The 12,963-nt window shown below is 30.9% G+C and overlaps 3 protein-coding genes across 3 annotated transcripts; 1 reads left to right on the forward strand and 2 right to left on the reverse strand.

Annotated features, from left to right (window-relative positions):
- The first annotated feature begins 492 nt into the window (after positions 1 to 492).
- On the forward strand, positions 493 to 2,771 carry Tsp_03667 (coatomer subunit beta). The gene is made up of 4 exons (XM_003374423.1): positions 493 to 637; positions 2,031 to 2,153; positions 2,378 to 2,550; positions 2,628 to 2,771. The coding sequence occupies exons 1-4, from the start codon at positions 493 to 495 to the stop codon at positions 2,769 to 2,771; spliced, it is 585 nt and encodes a 194-aa protein (XP_003374471.1).
- Positions 2,772 to 3,960: 1,189 nt separating this feature from the next.
- Positions 3,961 to 4,300, reverse strand: Tsp_03668 (hypothetical protein). The gene is made up of 2 exons (XM_003374424.1): positions 4,149 to 4,300; positions 3,961 to 4,108 (listed from the first exon to the last, which is right to left on the reverse strand). The coding sequence occupies exons 1-2, from the start codon at positions 4,298 to 4,300 to the stop codon at positions 3,961 to 3,963; spliced, it is 300 nt and encodes a 99-aa protein (XP_003374472.1).
- A 3,181-nt stretch (positions 4,301 to 7,481) lies between these two features.
- Positions 7,482 to 8,671, reverse strand: Tsp_03669 (hypothetical protein). Its single transcript, XM_003374425.1, has 4 exons — positions 8,665 to 8,671; positions 8,571 to 8,614; positions 7,896 to 8,009; positions 7,482 to 7,613 (listed from the first exon to the last, which is right to left on the reverse strand). The coding sequence occupies exons 1-4, from the start codon at positions 8,669 to 8,671 to the stop codon at positions 7,482 to 7,484; spliced, it is 297 nt and encodes a 98-aa protein (XP_003374473.1).
- Between the last annotated feature and the right edge of the window lie 4,292 nt (positions 8,672 to 12,963).

The following is a 12,963-nucleotide window of genomic DNA, read 5'->3' on the forward strand; positions in this document are numbered from 1 at the left end:
AAAACTGTTATGTCAAGAAATTAAATAAATAAATGTACATGTACATGTTGTGTAAATATGTATGTGTGTGATGTAATTTCCATAGCTCACTCACTAAAAGATTACCTTACTGGGAAATACTGTTTTTGCAACAGCAATGATATAGCAGCTGAAAATGGGTACCAGAAGAAAACATGCGCCCTAAAATTGTAAGAACTAAATAAAATATTTGCAAAATGTGCCGCTGTTTTATTGTCTGCGTCCTCGCATGTCAAAGAATTTTGTTCTAATGAGTTTAAATGCGATGCAACAAATTTGGGATAACTAGTTTCAATGTAACCCTGCTGCAAAATCGAGCACACCGGTTAGCATAGGTGGCCCATTTCAACCACATTACATCTTCCGCTTAAGTCAGTCTACTTTCCTTAACTCCTTCCTAGCCGACAGATGAACAAGAAAATTTGAATGGCACGTGCTTTGTGAACAGTTCTGAATTGTGCACCAAATTGACATATGAAACAGTTCATGACAAGCTTGCAAATACTGGTCACCTTGCTTCTACTCTACAGGCCACTACAATGTATCGAAGAGTCGAATTCCCTTGGAGGTAACAGAAGACTTGCTATAGAGCTGCTTTCGCACAAACCTTGCAGAAAAGGTAAAATTACGTCCATTACACGCTATTCTACAATAATAACTTTAAAATGTTTTCCTTTAACAACTTCTTATGAAACACTTTTTTACATATTTTTTATGAAACTGTAATATAACTTGTGTTAAAACGAATGAATAACATTTAAATTTCTATTTAAAATGATAGTTGAAAAGATTTCAAGTTACTCTAAAATGCAAAGTTTCACTAACTGAATTGAATTGATAAGTTGCAAATACTTTACTTGACCATTTCGTAAACAGTGTTTCTTTAACATTGACATATAATATCAGAAAAATTAATGACATTCATCTAGCGTTCAGTATTTATTTTGTTTCACTTTATTCATTTTTCATTCCACTTTTCCTTGCTCATATACTTTTCCAACACTCTCTGACCTACTCTTTTACGTTTCGTGTGTTTGCGTGTGTGTATGCACATTTATATGATTAAATTTCAACTGAATTTTCTCTTAATGTTTTTGCTTAATAAATACAGTAAGTAACATAAGTCCACAGTGAGGGCATAATAATTGCGTATTATTGAATTATGATATGCTATGGTCATACTGTTAAACGTTACCATCCTGTTGAATGCCATTGCACTGCTTTAAAAATATAAATAAGCAATTTACATTTCAAAATTATATTACAGAGGACAGATAACTGACAAGCGCATAATTTTTATAGAAATAAAAGGCACGGGTTAGACTGCTATCAATTTTAAAACCCAATAATTATGCACAGAAAAACTGTATTGATAGGTGATAATTTTTATGCGCGGTCGACATTGCTTCCGCTAAAAGCTGACGGGCATATGTACCCCCTCAGCAATGTAAAACAGCTCTCGGCAAGACTAGTTGCAAAACTAGACATAAAAATGAGCATAAGGAAAATTACCGGAGTTCCATGCTAAAGCACACTTTACAGTTCTCCAAAACAAGCGTGAAACGTGTAAAAGCATGAAAACCCAGTTTTACAAGTTAAATATAGAACAATAACACATCATGAAATTGATTTCATAATAATATGCATATATGCATCTGCTCAAAGTACGTATATAACAAACCCTAAAAAGTCATGCACTGAATTTGCAATACATACATGCAATGCATGCAGTGTTTAAAATAGAATTTTAAAAATTAAACTAATAAATAACAATTATTATTATTATTAATTTATTTATTAATAAAATAACATAATGAATAAACAAACCATAACAGACAGAGATTGCAATTCTGACAAAAAACTATTCTTTGCTATTTCTAAACTAAAAAAGTAAAAGTAATAATAATTTCCTCTTTGAAGCTACCATAATGTACAAAATTTCCATTACTTCATAGTTCATAAAAATATCAATCATTCAAAGCTACTTTTATATTAATAATGGCATATTTCAGGAAGATGGGACGAACGAATTCGTTTCCCGTCTTCACGTATAGCTGAACTTGTACCTGACCCAAAAAAAGAATTCGGTTGCTATAAGATTCGAGGTGAAGTTGAAGTGTTCAAGGAAATACAAGGTGAAATTCAAATCTACGTACGCAGCCAACTTGGCACCAGAGGTGCACCTGAAAAGTGCAGCAATTTTGATCCACGCACAAAATGCGGAGGAACTGGATCGTGGTATATAACATATAATAATAATTATTATTATAACTTTTTCCTTTCATTTTTTAAATTAATAATAAATAATTTCCTTTCTTTAAAAATAGCATTTATTGTGGACTCTGCAACAAATCACCAGGTATGAACGAACTATTCTCACTTCAAGTTGATGGAGAACGATTCGACTGCGACAGAGGAATTGACAAAGGCACTTACAATTCAATCGAGTGGCACTTCTGTACACCTACTTTGGATGAATTTCTAGAAAACGCTGATATCGACCCTGACTTTTGGAGCAAACATGGAAACAAGGTATTTTTCTGATTTGGTTTTTTTTAAGAATTTGTCTCGCACTGCTGCATAATGAAAATAACAGTGATCAATTTCAGGGACAGATCATATTCCAAACTATTCAAATTTACAACGTCACTTTAAACACTTTACCGCCGGCTAAACTGCAGAAAGTGCTCAACAGTGGGGATGGTATGATTGCTTGTCATAAGTTAGTTGTGAATTATTTGCAAGATGGATAGAACAAAATTCCTTATTGATAAAATCATCAACCTGCTCATATCATATTTTTAATTTAAAAGAAATTAAAACTTCTAATCTTTGCAACTAAGCAACTTAAAACACTGGAAACAGTTATGTTCCATTCGCAGCTGCGTTTCAAGCCACATCTATTCAAATATGTCATTTCAATCTTTGCATTACAATGTATTTGTTATAAGAAAATTGTCGTCGTCAAATTGTTAATTTACGAAGCTAAATAAAGTTTCACTATCAGTTTCTTACAAAATAAAAAAGTAAAAAAAATACAAAAATTTTATGGCCATAATTTACTTAACTTTCAATACTTTGCATTATTATTCAGCACCAACAACTCTGCGCTTTGCTAAAATTAAGAAATAACAACCTTTAGGTACAACATTACTTATGGATATTTTAAACACGACGTGTTCAAATAAACACTGATTAAATGAATTTTCAGTGTATGATATTTTAAAGATCTTCTACTTACTGCCATTATTGTTGTATACTAATTATAAAAATTTAAATAAAAAAGTAAATAACAAATATTTCATTGTAAAATAAGCGACATTGTTATCTTTCCATCGATTCCAATGCTTAACGAGCAGAAAACATTTCTTTAATTAACATTTCAAATAATTGCAATAAAGAAAAAATAATATTAATTTTGAAAAGAAAAAATAAGAACGTATTTTAACGTTAAAATAGTGAAATGCAAATTTGAAAACTTAAAAACCAACAACAACTGGCGAATAAGAGTAGTGCAAATTTCCACAGTTAACTTTTTTATTTGAATAAGATTGATTTCTGTCATCCTAGCAATAACATTGCCAACAGCATCACTTTAAATTTCAAATCTGAAGCCTAGTTTCGAAATAACAAAGAAGTAAATAAAGGAAATTCTAAATTCTTTTTTTTCCTCTCTCTCTCTCTCTCTCTCTCTCTCTCTATTTTTTTGCTTTCAAATAAAAATCTTTTTGTTTATACTTCTGTGTTATCCTTACAAGCATCCAGAAGGAGAGAGAGAGAGAGAGGTATGCTAAAATTCAAAATTGAAAATATTTTTAAAACTACTGGTTTAAAAAATCGTATAATTTTATGGCACATGAGAAATCATCCAATGAAAAAAGGTAAGAATAAATAAGACTGAGTACAGCAACAACAACGTTGACAGATAGGTGAGTTAAAAAGCTAACTGCGTGCTATGCATCTTGCTAATTTAGCTAAACTAGCCAATGGTAGAGATAGTTTGGCAAGCGTTGTTGCGTTGGCTGCAGATCCGCAGGCGCATTCGCAACGTTCGATTACCGCTAATGTATGTGCAGCCAGCCGATTCCCCCTAAAGCAGACAAATGCAGATGGGTTTGGCGATATGAAACGTGAAAAATTGATTTTTCCTCCTCTGCCAAGCTTTAGCTTTGGAAAAGAGCGTGCGTGTGCGCGACAACGACTGCGCTGGAACTAAATTTAAGAAAGGAAAACAGCACGCGACGACGACAGCTTTAGCGGCAGCAGCGCACCACCAAAACATCATATACATACATACACTCCCTCTTTTCCCCCCCGTCTCTCTCTCTGTCTCTCTCTCTCTTTCTCTCTCTCTCTCTCTCTCTCTCTATCTCAGTCTCTCCCTCCTCTCTCTCTCTCTCTCTCTCCCATTCTCTCACTTTCCATCTCTCTATCTTTCCTTTTATCCCATTGCTGCAGTAAGTTAAGCAGCATTCATTTAGCTTTAAGCTGAGTTGCTTGCTCAGGTCACGCCCTGAAAAAGAAGTTCAGGGTTTGGAGAAGAAAAGGTTCTTTCTTTTCATCTCGAGATACATTCTTTTCGCGATGAAGATTCACGTTAAATATCATGTTTTGTGAATTTCATTTCCCTACTTTTCAATCAACTTATTGCTCTCTTTCAAAAAGGAAACCATTTGTATTACGTATAAACGTATACAGATAGATGGATATATACATACACATACATAGACACAGATACATATAAAATATATATATATATATATATATACATATACTTATAGGTGTATATATTTTTGTATATATATCTATATATACAAAGACGTTATAAATGTAAAAGATTTGTTCTACTATTGGTGAGAGAAGATTTGTCAAGCATTACCAGTCAATTTACTACGCTTCTTCTTCTTCTCAACATTACGTAGTCGTTTTCATTCAAAGCCTGCTTGTTGATCGTTCAATTGTCAGCGTGCGCGACTTGAACACGTCATACACACACAAACACAGACTTACATATACGCGCATACACACACACACACACACTCTCACACATACACATACAAGCACATACCCTTAGACACACGCAATCACACTCTCACAAATACAGACACACACACACACACACACCAATAGAGACTAAAAGAGAGAGTATGTGTGTGAGAGAGAGAGGCATACAAACAGTCATATAGACAGAAGAATATTCATTTAAACCAAGACGAACAAAAATTCACATCTCGTTCGTCGACTATTTCTTTTTCATTCAACAATCATTAATTGCTGTTCATCTGCGTTGGCGCCGCTAACTGCGGTGCCTTTTTCTACATGACTACGACTGCTGATCACAATCCAACCACTGTAGCAGCCACTAGAACAACATCTTTGATTTACCAGCAGCAGTTTTTTCTCTTCAACAAGCTTCCTCTTCTTCCTGTCGCAAGTGAACATGGCCGACGCAACAATGCCTGATCTCAGTCATCTGACCGAAGAGGAACGACAAATTATTGAACAGGTGCTTCAAAGACAACGGGCTGAAGAAAGTCAAGAGATGCAACTGAGACGGTAACAAAAAACTCTTCTTCTTTGCTTTTCTTTCTTGTATAATTTGCATTAAATTTTTCTCTCAATATATTAACATTAACGTAATAATGTATATATGTATATATTGCATATGAGAAGAACATCTTAAGCTGATTGCTAATTGAAATAGTATGTCAGAAATACACAGATGATGTTTATTATTCTTGCCACTTCTCTCTTTGTCCTAATCTCATGTATTGCCCGTGATCCGATTTCACTTGTATACAATAATAATAACCATAATACATAAGTAATGTCGTTGAACAAACAAGTAATGCAACGCATAAATTTAAATGCTGAAATATATATTAATTTTTTATTTTATAAATTTATTTTTTTTAATATTTAATTCCTTTCTGCTTTACTTTTGCGCATTATTTTTCATCATCATCATTCGCAATAACCTAGTACTTCCTTTTTCTCAACTATTGCTAATAGGGTGAATTGAAAAAATCTATAAATCAATGTTTTCTTATTCTCTTACAAAGATGATGCTATTTTTACAATTGCATCAACTGAAATTGTATGGTTATTTTGTTCTTATATTGCACAAAAAAGTAATTGAAAAAAAATTTTCAAATAAACATTGTCAGCTTGAAATGCTAATCACAAATTCGGTCATGACCCGACATTTTCTTGCGTTGATGCGATAAATGTTTGGGTCGATTAAACGGAATACTGTAGTAATGGAGTGCTTATCATCTGTATGGTGAGCTTTGGGTAATTATTTCAACATTTCAACTTTTATACTTAATGCAAATCATAAATTCACACGATTCATTCATTCGCTATATGAAACTGACTTTTTAAACAATTAACATTGGATTACCAATAAATTTGTACTTCATTTTCACAGTTATTCCATCACTTATTAGCAACCAACGTTAATGGTCGTTGAGGTCACTGTCGTTTATTTGTAATGTGCAAGTGATTTATAGCGTAATGTTTGTTCTATGCTATCCTTTTTGTGTAAGACACAGAAAAACGACATTTGCAGTAATATTTGCAAAAATATATATAAACTGAATTACAAGTATTAAAAGACTGAATATTAAAAGATTGAATATTATAAAGATTGAACTGTTGACGGACTTATTTGTGCTGTTCAAGTAAAAACTATATAATATTTCAACTAATAAAAAATACATTTTGTTGACTGAACGAACACACAAATTGGCCAGTTTCATGCATGAACATGTATATACAGCTTTGTAGTAGTACAGATTAACCTTCTTTCATTCACACTTGCAACGAAAATTATAAATGATCAGCTTCGCCTTTCACGCTCTACATCCGCTCATTTCAAAAATTTATTTTCACCACGTGACTCTCAAAAACTGTCATCTCATTTTACCATTAAGTTATAGATATTTATCAGCAAATTCAACTTGTCTTAATGCAACTAGTAAGCTAATACAGTGATCATGAGATTATCTTACATATTACGCAAGTAAATAATTTTATCTAGAACACAGCATATAACAGAACTGAATTACCTTGAGAATGTATAACAATAAATAACGCAAAATCAATGATATACAATAAGGAAAATTTTAGATCATATGCCAACTGTAATCAAAAGACTTTTTTTTCAACAAACAGGAGACAACTACTGCTCATGATAAAAGCCATAAATGAAAATAAAAACTACTTATACAGGTTCATATCTGTTGAAATAATTAACTAATAATAATCCTTGTACAGTTTGTTACTTTATAAAAAATCTTACAGTTATTTAACAACACTGAAAATTTCAGCTAATAAAATCTTATTAAAAGATGTCCCTTTACCAATTAATTGAATTGAATATTTTGACAGAAAATTTTTTTCGTGAACTTTTCTATTAAATATTACATAAAAAAGACCAACACTTCCCAAAATTGATTAGTTCATGGCGAGGTATCACTTTCACACTTTCGGACGTGCTTGAATGTTGAAGAAACTTCAACCACAACACAACTACTGCTCAAAAAAGTGCATCTTTGTTTTACTTGAACTTTCTTTTTGTCAATTTTACTATTCTGAAATCAAATTTATTAATGATCATTGAATCTATTTTAAAATAAATGCACGCAAATATTATTCAATCTGTAATATTTACATTAATACAAATTTGTAAAAAAGAAAAAAAGATGTAAACGTCCAACTATCTTCCGCTTCATATTTTCAAACATCATATTACTAGTAGCAGAAATTGTACTATTAGTAGTAGTTCAATAAAAGTTTGTTGTTTCGACGATGATGCCTGTCGAATTACAATTGATTGACTCGCTTTCCCTTATACTTTTCCAATGCAATTTCACCGGTTCCAATTTGGAAGCAGCTGCTGATCCTGTAGTTGAAATTGGAAGCGCTGCGATTGATTTTAATTCACAACGACAAACAGAGACACAGGAAAGAGTGAAAAGCTTTCTGCCCTAACAAATAAGCACTGCTTTTTTCAAATTTAAATTCAAATTCAAATTTCTCCCTCAAATTTCACTTTACAATTTTCAAAACAACAAATCCCATTCTGCATTTCAAATATTATTAAATTCTGTGCTCAACTGTCTAAATGAATATATACATTAATCACTATACTGTTAATCTTTTTTCTACTTTCGTTTATATTTATTTCATAAAGCCATCATTGCGCAATTCAATTAGAATTTCATATAAGCCCGCTTATATTTAGCTTATTTTAAAACAAAACAAAAACAATCCCTTTCTCTACAAGCACACAGTAATAGTAGTAGTAATAGCAGCAGTAGTTTCATTATCACTCAAATGAAATCTGTAAATTTACAGTAATAGATTACTATATTACAGTGAATGCAAAACATCTGCATAAAACAAACAAAATTAGTGTTTGCAATTGTTAACTGAGATGCTATTGCACTGAATATAAATATATATATATATACATATATATATATATATATAATAAAAAGTTTCAAAGCAAATTAGTCAACTGCTTCAAAATTGAATAATTCTATTACCTGACCTTTTCGTGCAGTTTTATTTGTAAAAATTACAACAAGTGCTTAATAATAATAATAATAGTAAAAATAACAACTGTTCTACAGCTAGAACTTTCCATATTTTATCCTATCTTGAAATATATATGTCTGAAATTTTTTTATTTTTTAAGTACAATTTAACACAAGAAATAAATAAATCAATAAAAATATCATAGGACCATTGTAAATTGAGAAATTCAATATTGGATTGTTTAGGCAGTTTAATGAGTTGGCAGATAAAGAAAAAAATCACAAAAAATTTTAATTTTGCAATTAAGTTTTCATTTTGTATGTTGAAAATTTAGAATTTAAAAAAAATAAGAAAAACTAATAATCAGAAATTCAATTATTGTTGTCTGCTTAATGGAAATAAACAAAATGATTATTGCAAATTTTTCAAAAATGCCCTTTTTTTATTCAAAATTGCAATAATAAGTGCAATCGTCGTCAGTTGCATTATTGATTGAGCCACTTTATCCGGCTGACCATCGCGAACTCAGCTTTGTCTGATGCCTAGCGACGACACATTTGCAAAAGAAGCCGCGTAATGAACACTTCCGAAAGCTACAACTATCAATCACGCTTTATCTTGACAAGCCCAGGCAAAGTTTACTATGCAAAATGCCAGCTATCCTGTGCTATTACATAATATTGTAGGCCATTTTTCACATTTTATATTTATTTAAAGCCTTTATTATTGCTATTTGTTGTTTTTGAATTTTTGAAAATCAAATTAATATTGCAAATGCATTTTGTTTATTGTAAGTTCTATTACTTACATCTACCTTTTTGGCATGGTAAAACAAAGACAGAAGAATTCTCAGTTGATTCTTATAATCAATCAGTTGTTGGCTAACAAATAACGGCCAATTCGCCGTCGCCAAGTAAATCAATCGATTCATCAGCTTATTGTTGATTATTGCATTTAGCGTGACTATTGCAGCTAGCTGTGAAAGGAAATAAATATTATAGAAGAAAATTCCACATCGAAATACAGCCATTCCATTAGATAATAACAACAACAATCTTCAATATAACAACTATTATATTACTAAATATTATTTTTAAAAAAATATTTTCTTTTATAATCAATTTTAAAAAAACATGAATTTTAATTTATCAAATATTTCAAATGAATATAATCTGGATGGAAACAGTAAAGAAAATAACAATAAAGAATTTATCTTTTCTGCTCCTTTCACATAATATAACCAGTAGCAAGATTGTATTCAATTATAGCGATAATCTGAATTACATGTAAATTAACAATACTTAAGATTTCCAATTGGAATATAAAACCTTCACAACTTTTCAGTAAAATGACTTCCACGTACATTTTCACTATTAACCTGTTTATGATGGAAATATTTATAATAAATGAAATGACTTTCCAGTGATGCATAACTTTGGAAATCATTATTGATCCATCATTTACATTTTCAATTTGTTCACGTTTGTGATCTCAACATCTGAGCATCAGTTAATAATCGGCAGTTCTAGTTCACTTCGACTATTTAATACCTTAATGTTTACCGCATGACAGCATCGATATTGCCGCTAAACACTACCTGCTCTTTGAAAAAGGATTCAATTAAAATTTTTTTTCTTTTTCACAAATCAAAATAGGAAGAATAAAAGTGACGTTTTCATCTTGAATAGAGCAGATGAAAAGAGAAAAAAAAATTAAAAGCAAGGGTCGATTGGAGAGTATTTGTTCTTCTCAATAAGACATTCATTACTATTATTTAACATATCCGTTTATTGGGCTATCATCTTCTGACATGACGTGAAAAAAAGTATGACGCTTTACATATGAGGAGTCAATAAAGCTCGGAGGCAGTTGTCGTCAATGTCCTGTCGAATGCCTATACATGAAGTGGTGTGAAGCGTGTAATAGTTTATAAGCGATGTAATGAGACACCGATCGATTGGCTGTTAAGCAGCAAAAATTGACGATCATTTAGCAGGCCCGTCGTTGCAAAGACACCACTGATGAAAGTAATCATTAATATAACCACACATATTCAACCATGAAGGGCATTATTTTCATCAATAAACATACTCTTCAGCAACAATCGTAATACAAGAAATACTCCATCCACCCGCCTGCACCCACACTCATATATGTTGTATGTAGGTGTGTGCGCGTGACCCCTTTATAGTTAAAAATGTAGATAAATGCTAACAAATCAACCTAACACCCAAACAAAAAAAACTAATGGCAATTTTTCTTCCAAAAAGCAAACAGCACTTTTTCAATAAAATTCTTTTTGCAGCATCAAATTTTTGTTTCAAATTGCTTAAAAATCTATTCCTCATAAACAATAAAAAATGCTATAATTTATTTTAACTTTAAATAACATATCTTGAAATATATCTAAACAATTCACAAGTATTTTCTTGCAAATAACTAATACCAGAGAATTTTACACAAAGTTTAATTTGTGCTGTTTGCTAATTTCAAACATACAATCTAATATATGAATGCAAAGCAATCATCAGCTAGACGATTCATCCATCATTGTTGTAAGCCAAATATAGTGACGTCATATTTTTATTTTCAAAAACTGATTATGACTGAAATCTGAACTAACTGACAGCGAACCTATATTTTGTCAAACAGGAAGTTTATTCAAGAGCAGCTAATTTTGTTTCTTTTTTTGCTGATTTGATTTTTTTCAGTATAAAAGAAATTATAAATGATGACACAGTACAGTTCAGTATAGTATTATGTATTATACTACAATAATGCAATATAACGTACATATGACACGTTCATTTAAAATCATTGTTTTGGATAATTTAATCAATAAACAAAACGTTCATAGTAAATACAGAAATAGTATTCCTAATTTGTTCAAGTGATAAAAAGCATTTTTATTAAAAATAACATGCTTATTTCCTCAAATTATTCACTCCTATAACACACCCAAGAATTTTCTTTGCCACTACTTGCAGTGCAGTGAAAAGTAAATGAATTATTTAAACAGAAAAATAAATATGCTATTTCAATAAAATTTTCATTTTTCAATAGAAATCAATACCACGTGATCAAAAATCGAGCAATCAATTTTCTTTCCGTTTCTTTATCATTTCATATACATATATATGTATGCAGAATGAAGTCACTTTATGCAATCGGATAGAATCACAGACATGATTCATGAAAAACTCAAAACCCACAGAAATTCTAACTAATTGTTAAACAATTATTGAAATATTTAATTGAATCACATTTTGATGTTTCACCACGTGCTTTATAATAATTTATGTCAGCACTGACTATGAAACATCTGAAAGTCACAAATGTCACTCATTTTCTTACTCAATCGGGGTATTACCAGTGGGTATTTCTTTTAGCAGTAACTGTTAAAAACTGATCCAATGGGATTGGCTGTTTTCATAACAAATTACAAAATCTTTCAATAATGTGAACAAGCATTGAAATAAATATTCCATTTTTATTTATGCTTCATTATCAAAGTTACAACTCACTTCACTGCTGATAAAAATACAAAACGCTTGAAACTTTAAATACAATTTATAATTCATCTTTAATGTGGATCAATAATCATCAGGGAATAAATGAATCGCTCAGAAAATGAATAAAATTGCATAATGCGAATGTTAATTTTCTGTTTTCCTAATGTTAAATATTGATTTGCACTTTTTAATATAAATGAACAGTTGCTCAATTTCTAAATGATAATTTTTGCAACTTGTTTATGTTCATACATTTACCTAATCATATACAAGAAAACAGATGCTATTTAATAATGTTGTAAAATTTATCAGAACATATTATAGCTGCTGCAGTGAAATGTTCATGATGAATTTCTTCTTCACAGCCAACATTGATGCTTTTCAATTAATTTAGCGTGAAAATATTTAAATGTATTTTCTTTTAACTTTTTTTACAATCTTTACAAGTTTAAATAAATGTTCAAATTGAATTCAGTGTTTCAAAATTGCCCATTTACCAATTTGACTGCTACAGTATATTTTGCGCTAAGCGAAACCATAAATAAGTGCTAATAATGGGCCAATGGTAAAGAAGTGGCTTCTCAGGAAAGCTCTCGTTGGTTAAGTCTTTCTGCTGGCAAAAACATTCAAATACAATAATCCTGAAAAGAAGCCTTAAATTCAGGCGTCAAAGCTGCCTGAAATATATCTGATTTCATATTCATGATGCTTAGGAAAAGTAATAAACTGTCATGTTATGTAAACAATCATGCTAAGAGCAATCAATGCCTTTCATATAAAACATTTTTCATGTTTCTTAACATAATTTATTGAAAACTAAAAAACAAAAATCTAACTGCACTTTCATCATAAGCGTTTCTTACAGGCAAGCCCATTGTCAGTAATATAA

The sequence above is a fragment of the Trichinella spiralis genome, assembly GCF_000181795.1.
Source record: "Trichinella spiralis strain ISS 195 chromosome Unknown Scfld5, whole genome shotgun sequence".
Lineage (NCBI taxonomy): Eukaryota > Metazoa > Nematoda > Enoplea > Trichinellida > Trichinellidae > Trichinella > Trichinella spiralis.